General features: G+C 46.9%; 1 protein-coding gene across 2 annotated transcripts in view; it reads left to right on the forward strand.

Annotated features, from left to right (window-relative positions):
* The first annotated feature begins 3,285 nt into the window (after positions 1–3,285).
* Positions 3,286–18,429, forward strand: part of NELL1 (neural EGFL like 1) — a 3,335,977-nt gene continuing 3,320,833 nt past the window's right edge. The window contains exon 1 of one of the 2 annotated variants that reach the window (XM_069221936.1): positions 3,286–3,963. In XM_069221936.1, coding sequence (XP_069078037.1) covers positions 3,900–3,963 — 64 coding nt within the window. In that variant the 5' untranslated portion in view covers positions 3,286–3,899. The remainder of the gene's footprint in view (positions 3,964–18,429) is intronic. The other variant, XM_069221935.1, reaches the window with a different exon arrangement.

The raw sequence follows: 18,429 nt of genomic DNA on the forward strand, positions 1-18,429 counted from the left end.
AAATCAACGCACAGCCTGCCAGAATCGGTGCACAGTCTGCCCAGCGGTGAAAGAATCACTGCATCTACGAACTGGAGCGACGCAGCCTGGCTCCCCGAGTGGAGATCGACGCAGTGCCAGCATTGCGACTGGAACTCTGATGCACAGCCCACCAGATCGACGCATCGCCGACCTGGAACAATGCAGCCCGACTTCCTGCGGGAGGAATCGCGTGCCGTGTGACAGAAACTCCGACGCATCGCCCACTGGATCAATGCAGCACCTGTGACTTCGTCCCGCATGCCCAGGATTTCCACGCATCATTCCCTGGGAGTCAAAAGACCCCACATCGCAAAAAGGATTATAGTCCGTGCGTCAGAATTCAATGCAAAGCCCTTGCCACGAGGAAAAGAATTGATGCATCGTCTGTGCACGTCCGGAAACGCGACGCACACCTTCTTTTTTCCGTGCATCTCCTCCACTGCGGTCTTTGTGCGTATAATTTTGACGTATACCAGGTACTTTGTTCTTGCAAGAGACATTTGTTGATTTCTAAAGATTTAAGACTTTTCTTATCATTGCAAAAGTGATATTTCAATTTGTGATTATCAAATCTTGATAGTTTTGACCTTAATTTAATCAGATGAATGTCTTATTTTTTCTAAACCTGTGTTGTGTCTTTTTGTGGTGTTCTCACTGTGTTATTGCATGATTTAGTGCACAAATACTTTACACATTGCCTCCTAAATTAAGCCTGACTGCTCAGTGCCAAGCTACCAGAGGGTGGGCACAGGATAATTTGGATTGTGTGTGACTTGCCCTGACTAGGATTGTGGTCCCTACTTGGACAAGGGTGGATATCTCTGCCAACTAGAGACCCAATTTCAAACAATTACGCTACATGGAATTACACAAGCCACGTCCAACTCTACAAATAATGATCAGGAGTTGCAGTGGGGACACTTTTAGAGTGACAAGTATGCCAGTTGCATTTTTGCACTCATGTATTTAACTGCACCTTCAAATGTGATAACCTAGCAAAAGAAATGTTTATATTGCTAAATGTTTTCTCAATAGTGAACTGGCCGCATGTTTTGTGAAACACCTTCAGCCAGTCTTGGTATTTTAACCAACAATGCATTCTACTTTTGGCCCTGTATTTTTGTATTTAAGGTTCTACAGATGGGGTCAAAAATCCCAGCATGTAAAGTGATTTTGGCTTAAAAGCCAGGACTTGATTGAGGCATCACATGCAACTAGATTTCAGTTGTCTGCTAAGTATGACAATGGAGCAAAATGAAAGGAAAGAACAAAGTCATTTTTGTTAAAAACTCTAAAGTCCCATGCACATTTTGGCCCCTTTGCTTACAATATTTTTTTCCAATTTCACATGCATATTTTATTGTAACCTTAAATAAAAACATAGAAAATTGATTTTGAACTTTACCATGCAATCTCCATTGAAACATTTGGACCTTGCTATGTTTTACACTACACGTATTTAGTGGGAGGGATCAGAGAGCACTACTGAAAATCGGTTTTGTCTACATTTTTAAACAGAATATGCATTAGAAGTCATTAAAATTAGTTAGCTTGTTTGCAGTATTTAGCATGTAATAATGGTGAGTAAAATTGTTTTAAAGGACGCTGATCTTTTCAAACTCATCTTCACCGCCATAACATTTGTATCTGTGGCTGAGACCCAAAAAATTTGATATATATTATGGTGGATCTTAGGTTTTTTTAAAGACGTGGATAGGGTTGTGGCCACCAGGGCGCTGGGCAAATAGTATTTATGTGTGACTTACCATCACTTCAAGCCGCTTTGCACCACCGAAGCGCCACTTTTTCTTACACTCCAGTGGCGGAAGCCTCTCAACCATATCTATGAGGCCACCCAAAGCCACTTTGCATGGCTTTGCATGGCCTCATCGATATGAAGTGAGACAAAGCAGCGCAAGTCGCTGCGTTGCTTTACTCTGCCCCAGGGAGGCGTTCCATGGGTGTTGCAGTGGGTTTGCCCAACCAAGGATTTTGACGCTGCTGCAGATTTACTTAATCACATAAACCTAAGGCGGTACCAAAACCTTACACCTCCCCATATCAGGTGTAACGAGGAAACATATTTTCATTTCTCCATGTTTTTTCCTCTTTCCATGTGTGTTGCATTCTGCAGCACACAAAGAAAGAGGAAAACGCCTCTCTGCATTGTTTTTGTGCAGGAAGGTGTCCCTTCATGCACAAAAACAGTCCTGCACACAACGGTGTTCCTTCCTCCACAAAAACAGTCCTGCATGCAAAGCAGGCACCCTTGGGCCATGGTGCAAGGGTGCGTGCGTTAGCGCTAGGCAGCCAGTTGTGCGCCAGCGCAGGGGTAAAGGACAGGAATGCACCGTACTCCACAAACACGGGGCATTCCTGCCCTTTCACATTGGCATAGGGCAGCACAGCAAGAAGACTTGACGCACAGCCCCACGCCAATAGACCACAGTTTGAAAAATAGATGCATTTTACTGTCAGCGATTAGATGAACGTGCCAGTCACTAAAACACTGCAAGTTATTGCCCTGAGACCAGCAGAGCCTGTGCTGAACGGGGAGCACTAGTCTCTGGGATCTCCTGTCCACCTTTGTATATGCTGCGTCCAGCAGTGCTCTGGACGCATTTTGCAGGAAGCCCCGTCATTTAGCGTTGGTGAAATGGTCACCTATTCTACCAAGCACCCTTTGCCTGGCCTGGCACAGCTGCCAAGTAGCCCATGCCACGTGTGACACCTTTATGCCAGTCCTAACTTTTAAGTCTACTCAGAAAACTACAAATCCCGGAACGCAAGGGGGCGTTGGCATTTTAAATATTACTGGTCAAGTTGTCACAAATGGCATCCACAGTACAGTGTAGTCGAGTTGTGAACTAAGACGGTGTCTCCCAGAATGTATTTGCTTGTGTTAAATGCAAACCTGCTCTCCCAGTGACAAGGAATGATATTATTACGCTGGCTCAGACTGCATAAATTAAATTTTCCATGTCGCCCTAAATACCGTTGCTAAGCCTGTATGTCAGTGCCCTATATTCTGACACATTAAAGAATTCGATACTCCAAAATAAAGTGAATTGGCCAGGATCACACAACGTGGCGCAGCCGGGATTAAAACGCGTATATCTTGGCTTCATGTCGGATAACTTCACCACTAGAGCACACTCGTCGCCCACGGTTGCCCTCCGGTAGCTCATGCTGGTCCTGCAGCTTTAAAGGTTGCTGACAGATAATCCATGCACATATCTTAACACAATAGCTATCTGCATCACTAAGTTTTGTGACTGAACAGCCTGCCGGTGGGTTTGTGATAATCAACACTTCTGGTTCCTGAGGTGCCAGGGGTAATTAGCAGCGGGAAATGGATGGCAGTTCTGTCTGCTGTGAGTGAGGGGCAACCAGGGGCTGGCGCTGGCCGACTGCGCACTGGAGAGTGGGGCAACAACCTGTCCACAGCAAAGGGCGAAGGAACCCCCACATCCATTCGTTGATCTGCTCCCTCAGGTGCTCTGTCTGTGCGCTTTCGGATAAATCCAACCCGACTCGTGGGGGACGCCACGAGAACAGCCACTCCCAAAGCAGAACAGCCAGACGGGGAGAGACTGCAGGAGAAGGGGCGCGCACATTGGGGGTGGCACCTCGGCTGCTTCGTGGAGTACTGACCCCTGACTGCCACTGCGGGGCGCTGCCGGGCTCATTGTGCTGGGAGCCCGCCCCTCTCGGAGGCGCATGGACCGCTCCCAGGCTGCTTGAGAAGCCGGTGCCTGCTCTCGGAATCTGTCCACACTCGCAGCGCAAGTTTGGGGCTGTGGTGTGGGAGCGCGGACTACAGGGGACCACCTCGGGGTTCCGCGGGGACGGCATTGGGGGCTCTGCCGCGCGTGTGGATGGCTGGAGCAAGCATGGATGTTTTGGTCGTCATGTGGGTGTGCCTGGCCACCGCCACAGCAGGTAAGCATCCCTGCTGAGAGCTCCGGCAGCGCCTCCCTCCCCGGCTGCTGTGCGCTTTGGGTGTTTGCTTTGGGCACGGGACTAGCCTCAGCAGATACGTTTTTATCAGGTGCGCTGTGCTTTTCCTGTGGTGTGTAGGTAAATTCCAGTGTGTACTCGTGGCAGGACAGGAGATTTAACAATGCCATTCTATCTAGTAGATTCGATAGCGCTGTATAATAAATCAATGAGAACAGCGCGCAGCAGCCCCAGCAGGTGCACGGGCTGGTTTATAAAGTGCTGTTTGCGCCACTCGGACTCGTGTGGACCTGCTCCTCTGGCCTGAAATAGACGGGTGGGATGAATTGTGTTGTTGGGTCTGTATGCAAGGGTACTTATTTTGCTGGCGACCACGACCGCATCCTTAAAGGAGGATGCGTTTGTTTGGTGTTTGTAAGCAGCAGGGCGCCCAGATGTCTGACCCCACTGTTTTTTCAGGCAGTTCTGTGATGGCTTATTGGCTGTGCAGTGACGTGCAGCAGGGGTTTCATAGCTCCAGGTCACTGAGTGGTCTTCCATCCTTACTACAGCGCCTTGGGTGTGTAGTACAATGTGGTTATGCTGAGCAATCGTACCCACGTGGCCACCTTCTAATTCTAAAATTATGCATGAGTGCTTACTGCAGGAAAGCTTTCCGCAAATGTTCAAGTTTGGGGCTGAAATATAAAGCAGTTCTAGATTGGTGAAAAGGGGACATTGGATTTACTCAGTTTTTCATTGGAAGCAGCGCAATTATTATGTTTTTATTGACGCCCTGACAACCCTCATTCCTGTGCCAGGCGTGTGTGCTTTCTTAGAAATGCCTCGATGAAACTGTGGCTTGGAAGGAGCTGTCCAACTCACTAAGGCACACATTTCACGCAACCACTGGTGCTGTCAGTTATCCTGCTGTGTCTCCAGATTTGTTGATGAACCGTACAGCAGCAACGTCGCACCCTCGTGTTTCTTATCTTTTTTTTAGCGGCCTTTTGTGTTTCTTGGGACTGTGTAGTAGAAGTAGTCGGTGGGTTGCATGTTACATTGTAGGCCAGACAGGCCCCCTTTTCTTCAGAGCCCTGTGTTGCAGTTCGCGTTGTGACCACCAAAACGCAAAAATAGCGCCGAGATCACACGCTGCGCCCGGTGCAGAAAGGCAGCGCCGAGATCGCATGCGGCACTGGTGCGCGGTGGCAGAGGCAGGTTACCGGGTTGGGGGTGCCATGTGCGTCTTTGTTAACGCGTGTGGTATTTACAATAATAACCACATAGTTACAAAAAGCCCAGTGTGAGTGAGGCACCGCCGCTACCGTCCCCCCCCCCCAAACACACACAGGTATTTCACAGCAGCCGCTGCAGCCTGTGCCATGCTTCGCTGGCATCTCGTGGTTATTTCACGCGCTTCGTGCCCGCCGTGCTGCTACAGTTGTGAGCGGTGCCAGGCGTAGCAGTGCCAGGTATGTGGCATCCCTGCCCATCTGCTCCTGCCTGGAGCCCAGACCCGCCCTCCTCCTCCTCCTCAGCAGGTGGGAAACGGGCACAGGGATCTCTGGTTGGGCCAGTTCTTGTCGTAAATATAATGGTGTGTACCAGAAACCTCCTGGCTTTACAGACATAATATGGGTAAAGATTCGGTTTCGGTGTGGGTGGGGGCTGTCGTAGAATAGCCGGGGCGTTTGCAGAAAAACACGTTGAAGTCAGTAAGCATCTTGGTGCTATTGGTACAGAGTTGTCCCCATCTACTATTGTACTCAATTTATCGACCTCGACAGGATGAGAAGCAGAGAGGCCTGCTAGAAATTAAAAACCACGTTGGATGAATACAAAATATGCAGATATGTGAAAGATCACATTATGACTAAAACACTCAGGTTAATTTATTCTAAAGTCATCAGCATCCGTTTTAAAATACGACTGGGTCGCGGGCACGTGCCAGGAAAGCGCCAAGTTGTGAATCTGCCACTCCGTGCCTTGTCTGCAGGACCTCGTGCATCATGTCCTGGTTTTTACTTTTACGAAATGATACCTGGTCTGCAGGGCCATTTGTTGTGATTGTAGCAAACGATAACTTCAAACCTCATAATGCATTGTTTTGCTAAATGAAAGTACAGCGCTGGACTCACGGCACGAGAGGGCATCCTTCCTCTTTGCGGTTGTTCGGTAACAATACAGATGTGCCTGGGAATGTCTCTCAATAACCGCTGTCTGCTCTCCAGGCAGCAGCGCACCATGGAAACACTCGCCCCAGGGGACGCATTCAAGCCACCGCACGTGCTTCCTGGGAGGTCGCCCTCTCGCACCGTGCCTTGAGGGATGCCGATGGTCAGCAGTATAACGTTTTCATTCTTTTGTTTGGGTTCTCTGTGGCGCGCTGTTGACCACCTAAGGGTGGCCTCGGAGCGCTTTAGTGAATGGGATCCATGACCTAGCACATAGTACATAAGCCAGACGCCCGGTGTGGAGCCTGTTCATTCGTCGGCAACGACAGCAGGGCTAAGGTACCCCTGATCCAGGCCACTGGACCTATGTTGCAGGGTTGACTAAATTATGCGGCAAGTGAAGGTACATTGTGCAACATAGTGTCGCACATTTTTGATCGCATTACTTCCTTAGTTTGTCATTTTTTACACTGATTAACACTGCCTGGGCACCTCATTAGCACCAATTTAGTAGCAAGCAACAGAAAGTGGACCAGTCAACCTTTGAAAGGGGCCTTCGGCTGCGCTGCAACACGTGTTACTGTGTTGTAAGTAACTTTTGAACCCGTTGGGCTAGACACAATGAAAGTGATTTCCGGACTGGAGTGATATAGTCATAACGTTTCAGGCTAAACACCGTTTTGAGCTCTTTGAAGTTTCCCGAGGGATGCCAGGTTAGAGCATAAGCTGTTGCAGTGATCGTGGTGTGTGACATGACCACAGCAAGGTTCTTTGCAAACCACCGATTATTGATAGAAACTCTTCTAGGAGAAATGGGTGAGGGAAAAAGGACTGGGGCCGCCCCTTGACCGGGGGCTTCCGGGCAGACCCCTATTATATTCAGACTTCTCTCCCCCTGGTGCCTTAGAGAAAGGGGCCCGATGTTTCAAGCCTCTTATCACTGCAGCAGCAGACCCGGTCACAGATTTAAAGTGAGACAGGAGCCGACTTGCAGATAGATGGAGTAAGATACTGCACCTTCCTGCATGTGGCAGTCAGGTGGTGTCCATGGAACCCCCTGTTCTCCCCGGCCCATGGGGTGTCCTCGCCGGGTGCCCTGACTGTGCCACTGCTGTGAGGTGCACAGTAAGCGTGCCCCCTGACTGCCTCTCAGATATATGGCAGAGTTGAAAAGCATTCCCTCTTCTGCGTGGGGCCACTCCCATCTGCAATAAGGACAAGCTTCCCTGCGATAGATAGCACCGGAGCTATCCTTGCTACAGAAGGGGGGCTCGCGAGCATCTGTGGTCCTTTCTGAAATAACAAAGAACACCCGGGGGTCGTGAAAAGCAGGCACCCACGCCCGTTACGCCCCAGGCACTTTGTAATATACTGTCCCATGCAGGGTTTTAAGTGGGACGAAAAAAGTGGAGGGTCTCTCAAAGGGGCGTGGCTGATGTAATTAAAGGCGTGGCGTAAAAACGCAAGCTAAAAATCTGTGCTTAAAATACTGTGACCCCCGACTGGCATTTTGCTGCTTCTTTCTGTCATTGCATCCAGATATATCATACAACAACTGATCTTACACCTAAATCAAGCCAGGACTATTGGCTTTGTCATAAGATAAACAAGTACAACAGTGGCTTTGTTGCATATAATATTAAAAACGGTTCAGTTCTGAAATGATGAGCCTCTTTGAAGTTACAAAATTAAGATTTTTTTTTCATCCTGAAGGTGAGGGCAACAATGGCGAGAACGATAGGGAGCATCTCAGCACCTGGTTTTCAGAACTAATGCTGAGCACCGGGAGGACCCGGTCCACCTAAAGCCCCGGTCTCATGGCTATCAAAGAGCACAGGTGTTCGAGTGCGAGCGCCAAATTCCAGGGAAGCGTGAAAGTGGGATTCAGAGGGCCCCTGAGATCACTTTTGGTGTTATCAGGGTTAAGGTGAAAAAAACTGCGGTGATTACATCGGTGAACGCGAGAAAGGCAACGGGCCAGGTTGCTAAGGTTGCCAGCCTCCTCGCTGAGTTAAAGCTGTTAGAGCTTTCAAGTTTCAAATATCCGCATGTAAGTAGTTTATCGAGTCCAGGTTTTTCTTTGCATTCCGGGGCTTGTAGTCCTGATTTTAGAATTCAATAAACAGTATTACCGATCCCAGAATGCTTAAATGAGCCACTCACACGTGGCAACTTGGGAGCTCTTAACTGTGACATGACGTAAGAGGTGTGGCCTCAGAAACCTACAAGAAACCACCACAAGAGGTGTGACCCATTGCATCTGAGGGTGCAGCCTTATAAATGTGAAATATAATCATGTGATCGACACATTCTTAACTTTGTCATTGCCGGCCAAGGCAAAATCAGGAAACAACACAATATCTACTCAACGGTTTACATAGTACTTACCCTAAGCCTTACGCAGTTAAATATTTGACGTCGTAAATATAAAGTGGTTAAGCCTTAAGTGCTTGCGTTTGGTCACCTTGGAAAGAAAAATGGACAAGGAAAATTATTTCGAGTGAAATACCATCTTGGGGTCCTGATACCCCAATGGTGACAAAGTGTCCAGAGTGGCTTCGGGTCCCCCAAGTAACAAAGTGGACCCTGGGCGGTGACGTGTTGCTGTTTCCACAGAGGAAAGTTTGACCACCACACTGTACCCTCGTCCCATGAAATACTGAATCAGAAAGCGCGTCTATTCTGCGTCACTGAGATTTTTCATTAACTCGCCCAAAACAGTAGGGAAAGGAGCCTATTTGGATCCAAAAAAGCGTTGATTCCTGAGTAAGTCTACAGATGGTTCGCCCGCCCGCGTGTGCGCGCCAGTGGTACTCTGTTTTTAAAACGGATGGTTGTCATTTGTGACAGCTTCCTGGTGCATCCGAGATGCTTAAGGAACTGTGAAATGGGAGGAAGTTGCAAGCTGGCACTCCCAGCTGCCCAGCGCAATAATTTGCAGATTTTCCCCGAAGCCCGGGCACTGTGTGCCCTTTTGTGTATTAATGTTTCTTTCCTCCTGGGTTTGTCTTCGCTCCGTGGGGGAGGGCTCCTTTCATCCTGACAGCAGAGGGCCGTGTCTGCGCTGCAAGCGCAGTTCTTGCCACCGCAGAATTACTCGCGCTCGCGAGTTCAAAGGCGCGTGATTCTCACTGAAGCTAATGGGACCCCCCACCTAAAAGAGGCGAGCATCGCTGGAACCAAACATGCTGTAGAGATCAAGGCCCATATTTATACTTTTTGAGCTAAACTGCGCTAACGCAGTTTAGCGTCAAAATATTTAGCGCCGTCTAACGCCATTCTGAAGCGCCATGCGGGCGCCGTATTTATGGAATGGCGTTAGCCGGCGCTAGCAGACCGGCGCTGCCTGGTGTGCGTGGAAAAAAACCACGTAGACCAGGCAGCGCCGGCGTAGGGGGAAAATGGCGTTAGGGCGTCTTAAAATGGGGCAAGTCAGGTTGAGGCAAAAAAATCGCCTCAACCCGATTTGCGCCATTATTTTCGACGCCCAGACGCCATTTAAATGACTCCTGTCTTAGTAAAGACAGGAGTCATGCCCCCTTGCCCAATGACCATGCCCAGGGGACTTATGTCCCCTGGGCATGGTCATTGGGCATAGTGGCATGTAGGGGGGCACAAATAAGGCCCCCCTATGCCACCAAATTTTTTTTAAAAATATAAAAATGTATACTTACCTGAACTTACCTGAATGTCCCTGCGGTGGGTCCCTCCATCCTTGGGTGTCCTCCTGGGGTGGGCAGGGGTGGCAGGGGGGGTCCCTGGGGGCAGGGGAGGGCACCTGTGGGCTCATTTTAAGCCCACAGGCCCCTTAACGCCTACCCTGACCCAGGCGTTAAAAAGTGGCGCAAATGCGGGGTTTTTTGACCCGCCAACTCCCGGGCGTGATTTTTGCCCGGGAGTATAAATACGACGCATTTGCGTCGCCGTCATTTTTTTAGACGGGAACGCCTTCCTTGCATCTCACTAACGCAAGGAAGGCGTTCACGCCAAAAAATGACGCTATTTGCCCATACTTTGGCGCTAGACGCGTCTAACGCCAAAGTATAAATATGGCGTTCGTTTTGCGCCGAATTTGCGTCGAAAAAAACGACGCTAATTCGGCGCAAACGGAGTATAAATACGGGCCCAAGAGTCCAGCTGGTGCCTCGCCGCCCCCAACCCCTAAACACCCGAAAGCGGTGTGCGACATACCGGATCACGTGCCTGAGGGATCGAAGCTCTTATTAAAAAATAAAAATCAAAAAAATAATAGGGTTACACAAGATCGCGAGGGAAGGCGGCGCTTACAGGCCCTGTTACTTGTCTGCATGGCAGCAAAGGAGCAGTGCTCCGGCGATGACTGCCCTTTTAGCAACCAAATGTATTGTGGGAGTTGCAGTCCTGGCTCCCTTCAGTTGCCTCAATCCAGCAGCCGTGACGGAAAACAATGATTTGAGGCCTCCCTTCTTCAGTTCTATGGAGACCTATGGAGATCTTATTTGCGGAAGAATACATTTGAGTATTTACGAAAATAGGTGTGGGCTATGGGAGTATTCCAGAAAGTGAATTGGAGGGGCCCAGACTTTTAAGGTGTCAGTCTAGAGACAGTGTCAAGGCGGTGACAAGGATGGCCATTTGGCCAGTAGCCTCTCATTCTTTGGTGGACAGAGTGATGGCCACAATTAGTGGTAGGGGCACCATCTCCCTCCAGGCCATTTCTGTGGAGCTGGATGAACTTTTGTGTGATAACCTAATGCATTCTGGGAGTTGAAATCTGGTATCTTTCCACTGAATTCATTAGAATGACATACAGGGTTGGACCGGGACAAAAAATTACACTCAGGCACCAAAATAAGAGTGGCCGCCATTAGTGAACCAGATAGCTAAAAAGTGGCACACATTTGCAAATGAGGCCAGTTTTGAACTGGAAAATGAACAGTAAACACCGCCTATCAGACCAGTGATCTGTCAGACCAGCACATGGGCACTACCGGATTTCCTTATAGGCCAGCCCGACCAAAATAACATACCTTATATTCAGGGCCACTGGAATTATGCAGCCTGAGCGGGCCAAATTATGCGGTAGGGTTTAGTAAATTATGCAGCAGGAAAAGGCAAATTATGCGGAAGAATGTGGCACATTTTGTAATATTACTTAATATTTCAACATTTTAAAACTTCACAACACTGTCTGGGTGTTGGTTGCACCTCATTAGTACTGTTTTAATACCCAAACGTAGCAATAAGCAACAGAAAAGGTGACCAGTCCAATTTTGCACAGGTCCTTTCACTTCCCAGCAACACGTGTTGCTGCACTTTTGTAACTTTTGAACCATTAGGGCTAGAATCAAGGTTTTTTTGTTAACATCTGCAGAATATGTGGCGGATGATGGATTATGTGGCAAATGCGGTAAATCTATAATTATGCGAAAAGCGCCACAGCCGCACAATCACATAATTCCAGCAGTATAACGTTCAGGACTGGAGATGGTTTCCATAATAAGAGTGCTTTAGGAGGTCACTCTAAGTCCCAAATTTATGCTTTTTTTGTGGCGCATTACCGTCATTTATTGATGCAAAATTAAAAAATACAATTGTATTTTGTAATTTTGCGCCAATTTTGTGTCAAAAAATGACAGTAAAGTGGCGCAAAAAAAGTATAAATCAGGGCCTAAGTGTAGGGTTGGCCGGTAGGCTTCAGGATGCAAAAAAGTATTGACACAGATGCCTTTTCAGTTCCTTTCTGCATTGTTAAGAGCTACGGGTCAGGTGTGTAAAGTGCAGTGTTGACCTGTTCTTCCGCGTCTCATTGCTGCCTTATGCACAGATCAGCCTCTGAAGGGGGTTTCTTTGGCAGGGGCTATTTTGAGTGTTGGGTTCTGCCTCACACGTGTGAATGTCATGTGTATGTAGAGACAGGACCATATGCATGAGTGTTGTTTTGGGAGACATAGTCCCCAATATTGGTAGCATGTAAAAGAGAGGCTTTTGGCAGCGATTGTACGTTTTCTTCTCTTTAACCCTCTCCTAAGTCAGAACATGAACTAAATGCAGCCAAGTCATTTCCCCCCCGACTTGCACTACAATCACTGACATTGCATGTTTAGTAGAAATGCCTGGCGCTCTCCATGGTTCTGAACGGTACATCCTCCCGTGGGAAACCTTTGCAAAATTGTGGGCAATTGGTGCGTTTTACAGCCCAATCCTACCAACACAGAGGTTAAAAGACGTGGTTTAATGAAAGTTCTAGAGAGAAGCTAATTAAATATTGCAGTACTTCAGAGCCTGTCGGAGCACCAAGAGCATTCCTACTACAGAAGTGAACATGCATGCGCGAATGAGAAAGTGTGTCAGCGAAGAACAAGAACAAGTTTGTGCTACATCTTGAGCTCTACCACCCATCTGTTTATCTATAAGCCCATCTCTACTTCATCTTGAAATGGGAAATTGCATAGGCCCGTGATGACGTTCATAGGATCGTATTATGGCATTGGCTCACTGACCCAGACTGCGTCATGGCGTGCTTTCAACAAGGTGCATGTGGCGCTGACCCAGCCTCCGTGCCCTAATACCATCAATGCGCTGGCCCCTGGGTAGCAGCAGACCCCCATGCATGAAGCAGCCTCTCTGACCTTCACTCCGCAGGCGGCATCCGCCTGCACTTCAAAGGAGACACAGCAGTACATCTGCAGGCAGGTGCAGTGAGAGACTGCAGTTGTCTGGAGAGGGATGTCTGGGGGATCTTTGGGGACTCTCCTTGTCTCCTCCATGGGGACTGCCTTCAGTGGGAGTCAATGCAGCTCCTGACAGCTTCATCCTCCCTGCACCCACAACCACCATACTAAGCTGGCAGAAAGGCAAAGTGTTTCCCTCATTTGCATGGGTCATGCTCCCAGGCAAATGAGGGAATACCCTCTTAATATAGTGATGCTGCTATCAGTATTATAGAAGGGGGTTACACAAGCATCTGATGACCAAGAGCACAGAAAACAAGTGCACATGCCCTTGATGCCCCTGGGAGGGGAGGGCACTATCTATAATGCAGCCTCGTATGTTCTGATGTATTGGGTACCCCATTTTTTACTTTGGAAAAAAAGTTTGCCTCCAGTACATGTTCAGGCATCGTAGCCTTTGGTTAGGACTGTAACAACCCATTAAATGCAATTAATAAACCTGTTATCTTTGTGTATGGTATTTCCATATTGCAAACATATCCTAAAGGTAGTGTAGCACTGTAAAGGGCCAAAGACAAGCAGAAAGTCAGTGTTTAATAGGAGAGGAAGCTGGTTTGTGGATAGCTAATGCAATGTTATCTAGTGCTCCTTAAAGAGGGGTCTTCAACTCTTTCCTAAATCAGTGCAGCATTGTGGCAGTCCTCATATATACAGGGATGTTGTTCCAGATTCTGGGTGCATAGTTGCAAAAGGTCTTCAATCTAGTTTTTAGACTTCTTAGTACGCACTCTTATGGTGTCCTGGCTGCAGATGTGCCAAGAACCACCAGAGATGCTGCACATTTTTGCAACACATCTGGGGTGCTGGTCATGATGCCTTTGTAAATGATGCAGCCGGGTTTGAAGATGGTATGGGCCGGAAAAGAGAGCCAACAGAGTTCAATCAAGATTGGGGTGATGTGTTAATATTTCTTCAGGCCTTGAATGAGATGGCAGGTGGAATGTAGGATGTGCCTAAGTTGTGCCAGTGTGAAGTCTGGAAGGCCATGGAGCAGGGTATTATCACCATCCACACTTTCCTTGGTCCCGAACATTTTAATTATGATATTGTGCAAATAACTTCCTGCTCTCCAAAAGAGAGCAATCTGATTCCTGCAAATGTAAGCATGTATTGGAATTTAGAAAGTAGGAGATAGAGAAGCTGAGCCAAGGAGGCAGGTCCAGAAAAAGGAAAGTGGCCAGTCTCTCAAACTATTACTTTCTGAAGCTATGCAATGCTATCAGTAGTATTAACACTCGGTTTTCTGTTTTGACAAGCCAAGCTTCAAATATACATTCACAGCGCAAAGCGTTATCAAACCCCATAATTTGCTCATGTCCCACAACCTGCTCCATAGGTAATGCTGTGAATTTTCATTTTATTTTAAATCTGAACTCAGCAGCATGGTGCCAGTGGCTGACTCGCTTTTGTTCGCTTCTCAGCTTAAAATATTAGCTCTGCTATTTCTTTATCTCGGCTCCTGCAGGTATACCAGCTGCTATAACCAGCATCAGTATAGGCAGACAAGGGAGTCGTAGGTCATGGGGAGAATAGATAGGCCTATGATGGGTCCTGTGGAGTGGGTGGTGAGACAGAGCCTTACATGCCAGCATGTGAAAACTGGAAAATAGAAGATTTTGGGAAAAAACATTGAGGGAATGTATTTTCCCTATAGACTTATATTAAAGCAGAGGTAATTTTAGGCAGGGGGTCAGCTTAAATAAAGCCATTCAAAAATCAGGAGCCTCCTGACTGAATTAGGTCTGTTGGCAGGTCTGCGGAGCAGCATCACTCTCTGATCCACAGCCCCTGCTCCAGAAGATCTGTCTGTGAATTGTAGCAGCACAGGGGAGCCAGACGTCTGTGCAGGGCATGTGTTCACTGTGTCACTGCCGCAGTGGAGTTCAAAGGCAGTGGTGACTGTGCTTGGGGGGAGGGATAATTTTTTTTTTTTTTTAAACACTCACCCGCTTCATCAGGAGAGGGATTGTCTCCTCCGTTCTCACCCTGAGCAGCCTCGTCCTCTTCCTGGAAGCACACAGGCTACCACACTCCACTCAATCTTGACGTTGCTGTCACCAGCATGGCAGCAGCGTTGTGATTCGTGTAAGTGGCCTGGTTCTGCGCTCACACAGGGTGTGGGACTCTGTGTACTTTCTCCTCTCAGCTGTGCAATACAGCCAGCAGGAGAAATGCTAAGTGCGCACGTCTGTTTAGCCGGCCCAACAAGGCCGGCCAAACAGACATGCGCACTTACGGTGCACATACTACTCCTCCTCCAGGCCTCCTCAGCCCTGCCCTTCCCTAACCTGGCTCCAGATAAAAATAAAATGATAATAACATTCCGCTAATATCATTTTGTTTTTCCTCCTCCCTAAAGCAGTGGGGCGACGCTCCTCTGCATAAGCGGAGAAGTCGCTGCTGTTCAAAGGGCAAAAAAGGCCCAACTTCCCAGGAAAATAAGTACAACTCCTTCCATCTATATTTAGCAAGGGCATACACTCCCACTTACTTGTACCACCCTTCAGTCAGTTGTATAACCATCCTGATTTTGTTGGTGTAAACATAATCAGAAATTAAAGACTGAGGGCTAATTCACTACCATTTTGCGTCATGACTGCACCACTTTTATGGTGCATGCATGACGCAAAATGCTAGTAGAAATTTACAAAGTCACGCAAGGGGCTTTTTGCGTCGACTTGCGTGGCTTTGTGAAAAAACTGTAACGCAATGCAGTGGCTTGTGCTATATTGCATTACATTTCATTCTGGGAAGCTTTCTATAGATGGAACATGGGTGTTCCCATACATCCACCAATGGATTTCACACAATCACAGATTTAGAAAGGTTTGTAAACCTGGGATTGTGTGAAATCTTAACGCCTGCTAGAGGATGGCATAACTAGGAGAGAAATCCTGTTTTCTCCTTGGTATTTTCTCTTTCTATCTGTGCTGAATAATGCATAATGCATAGACAGAGGAAAATGTCTCAAGAGATCGTTTTTGTTCAGGAACGTATACCTTCCTGCATCAAAACAATTCTCCTTGCAACGCAGGCACCCTTGCACCAAGGTGCAAGGGTGCCTGCATTGGTGCTAGGCTGTGTGAAGTGAGCCAGTGCAAGGAGAGAGCAAAAATGCTCCATATCTTCGTAAATATGGAGCATTTCTGCCCTTTCATGCAAAGCAGCACATCATCTTTGCTTGCTGCCCTGCGTTGCGTCAAAGTTTAGTAAATATGTCGCTGTTTGTTTATTGAAGTTACCTGGGAACCTTGGAGCTCAGTAGATTTCTCTGTTTGGATTTGCCATTATTCTTATTGGTTTATCTCTATTAATTGTAGAAATGGTTATATGCAGGCAGCGATTGAAATGCTTAAAAGACAAATAACCCCTGAACTTTGATCCTGAGTGCAATAGGGGAGTGGATGGGGCTGGGGACGTGGCTAAAAAGACTATAATAACCTGCATCTATTTTGTTGACATTTAACATTCAGGCACATATATATATATATATATATATATATATATATATATATATATATACACTAATTGAAATTGTATTTATATAGTGCCTACTGGCCTTGACGATGCGCTGAGGGCTTGCATGTGCCTTAGCTAAAAATAAATGGCAAGTTAATGAGTGGGAAACGCATTCTTATGCTATGAAAGCTCATTTGGTTAATGTGATCAGTGCAAGTGTCTCTGTGTGTGTGTTACCAGTCACAGGCTGATCTTTCATTGGCGCAGTGGGGATTAGTCACGTGTACTTATAGGACTAGGAGGTCCTAGCCTGGGACTGAAAGTACTATTACTGCAAGTCTTTATTTTCCAATTAAATTACAGACAGTACAAACCCGAATGCCACAAAATGTGCAAAGAAATGTAGTGTTTAAGACAAAACAAGTTCTTTCAAGCATACAATTTAGTAATAAATAACCACATTGCACTTAATGCAAATCTTTTCTACAAGCTTTACTCACTGCAGACCTGGGCCAGTAACTCTCTTACAGTGCACCTCAAGACACATAAAACTTTTGTTACCACGAAGGTTCAAATGATTCCATCAATTAAAACAACAAATGAGCCTTTAGATTTTCTGATTAATGAATTGCACACATTTATATTTATCTCAGGTAGCAAGCATCCTGGCGACAGGCTTGTTTTTCACTGTCTGCCTCTCCCTTGGCTTTGTGGTACAGGAACCCCCTCGCATCTCTTTCGGCAACAGGCAGCTCAGAGTCTGCATTAATCATCCAGGAAGGTTGTTTTTTTTTTTAACAAAAAGTAGGAGAATAGTTTTTGTGCAATTAAAATAGATTGGGACCACCTTTCCCAATAGATCCTGCCCACTCCAACCACTGGTTGCATTTGCAGTACTTTCAATGGTGAAGTCTGCACTCAAGTATGCATTGGCTTTTATGACTAAATACTGCAGGATGCCAGCCACGACCATGTGGATTATTGAGAAGGTGTTAAAGCAGTTTCCAGTGAGGAGTGTCACTGGAAGGGGAGGTGAGGACCTGTGAGCAGGAGGAGCTCTGGTGCGCGGTCACAAATCTTGCTGGGGCCTGAGGAGAACTTTTTCTAGAGAGTCTCGCTTTGTGATGTTTGCTGGGAGCACATTTTGAAATGGTGTGAAACCCCAAATATGTTTGACAGAGATGTTACTCCTTGTTTTACCAGAGGTAGGGGGTGAGGGTGATGTTTTTATTCAAGAGTTTGGATATTACCCTTTGCAAGTTACACAAAATGCTTCCCACCATCCAGAATGCATACTGAAGAGTTGTGGAGAGGAAGGTGTACCATTATATATATTTTGAGGATGGAGCTGCTGTTACCATCTGGACCTGAAACTGCGGTTCTAGGTTTTAGGCAGTGTTTAATTTGAAAGTAACAATGTTCCGCTACCCAAAGTTCTTCCCTGAAACATGCGGCTGCTGCATTTAAGTGTGAGAACACAGAATACTGAGGCAGCTGAATCCTAAAGCCATCTCACGCCTCTTTAATCCATTTACAGCCACTCCCTGCCCCTTCAGCTCACTCTTGTAGCTTTCTGCTTTCTCGCTTTGTGACACTTTTTTGATTTCTCTATCTCCCTCTTTCCCATATGTGTCTTTTGCTCGCAGTAAATATCTGATGCAGAAAAATAAGTGCCGGCCTCCAAAAATAACTGCTGGTGCCCAGTGCTGGAAACCACCGGCTCAAATTAAGCACTGGTCTAAGGCCAAATAAAAAGATGGGCATTTTATTTAAGTCTTTGGAAATTAATATTCCACTATCATATGAAGGGTGACATTAGATACTGGAAAATAATTTCATGTCTCTTGTTACAAATATGACATGGTAAATTATGGGACACACTAACCTTGGAGAAACCAGTCACCTTCCAGAGGACAAGGATGCTTTTCAAATGTCTGGCTGCCAGCACACTGGCATTTACAGGAAGATGACAGAGACCTGGCTTGCTCACCCAGACTGAGAGTCCATGACTTCTGCTGCTTTTTAAGACTGGTGTTAGCCAAGACCATTCAATTTTACTAAAATTCTATGTATCACATATTAATTACTGCTCTTCATCCATTGGCTTGTTGTTGTGTCTT

This window comes from Pleurodeles waltl, chromosome 3_1, assembly GCF_031143425.1.
Source record: "Pleurodeles waltl isolate 20211129_DDA chromosome 3_1, aPleWal1.hap1.20221129, whole genome shotgun sequence".
In the NCBI taxonomy this organism is placed as follows: domain Eukaryota; kingdom Metazoa; phylum Chordata; class Amphibia; order Caudata; family Salamandridae; genus Pleurodeles; species Pleurodeles waltl.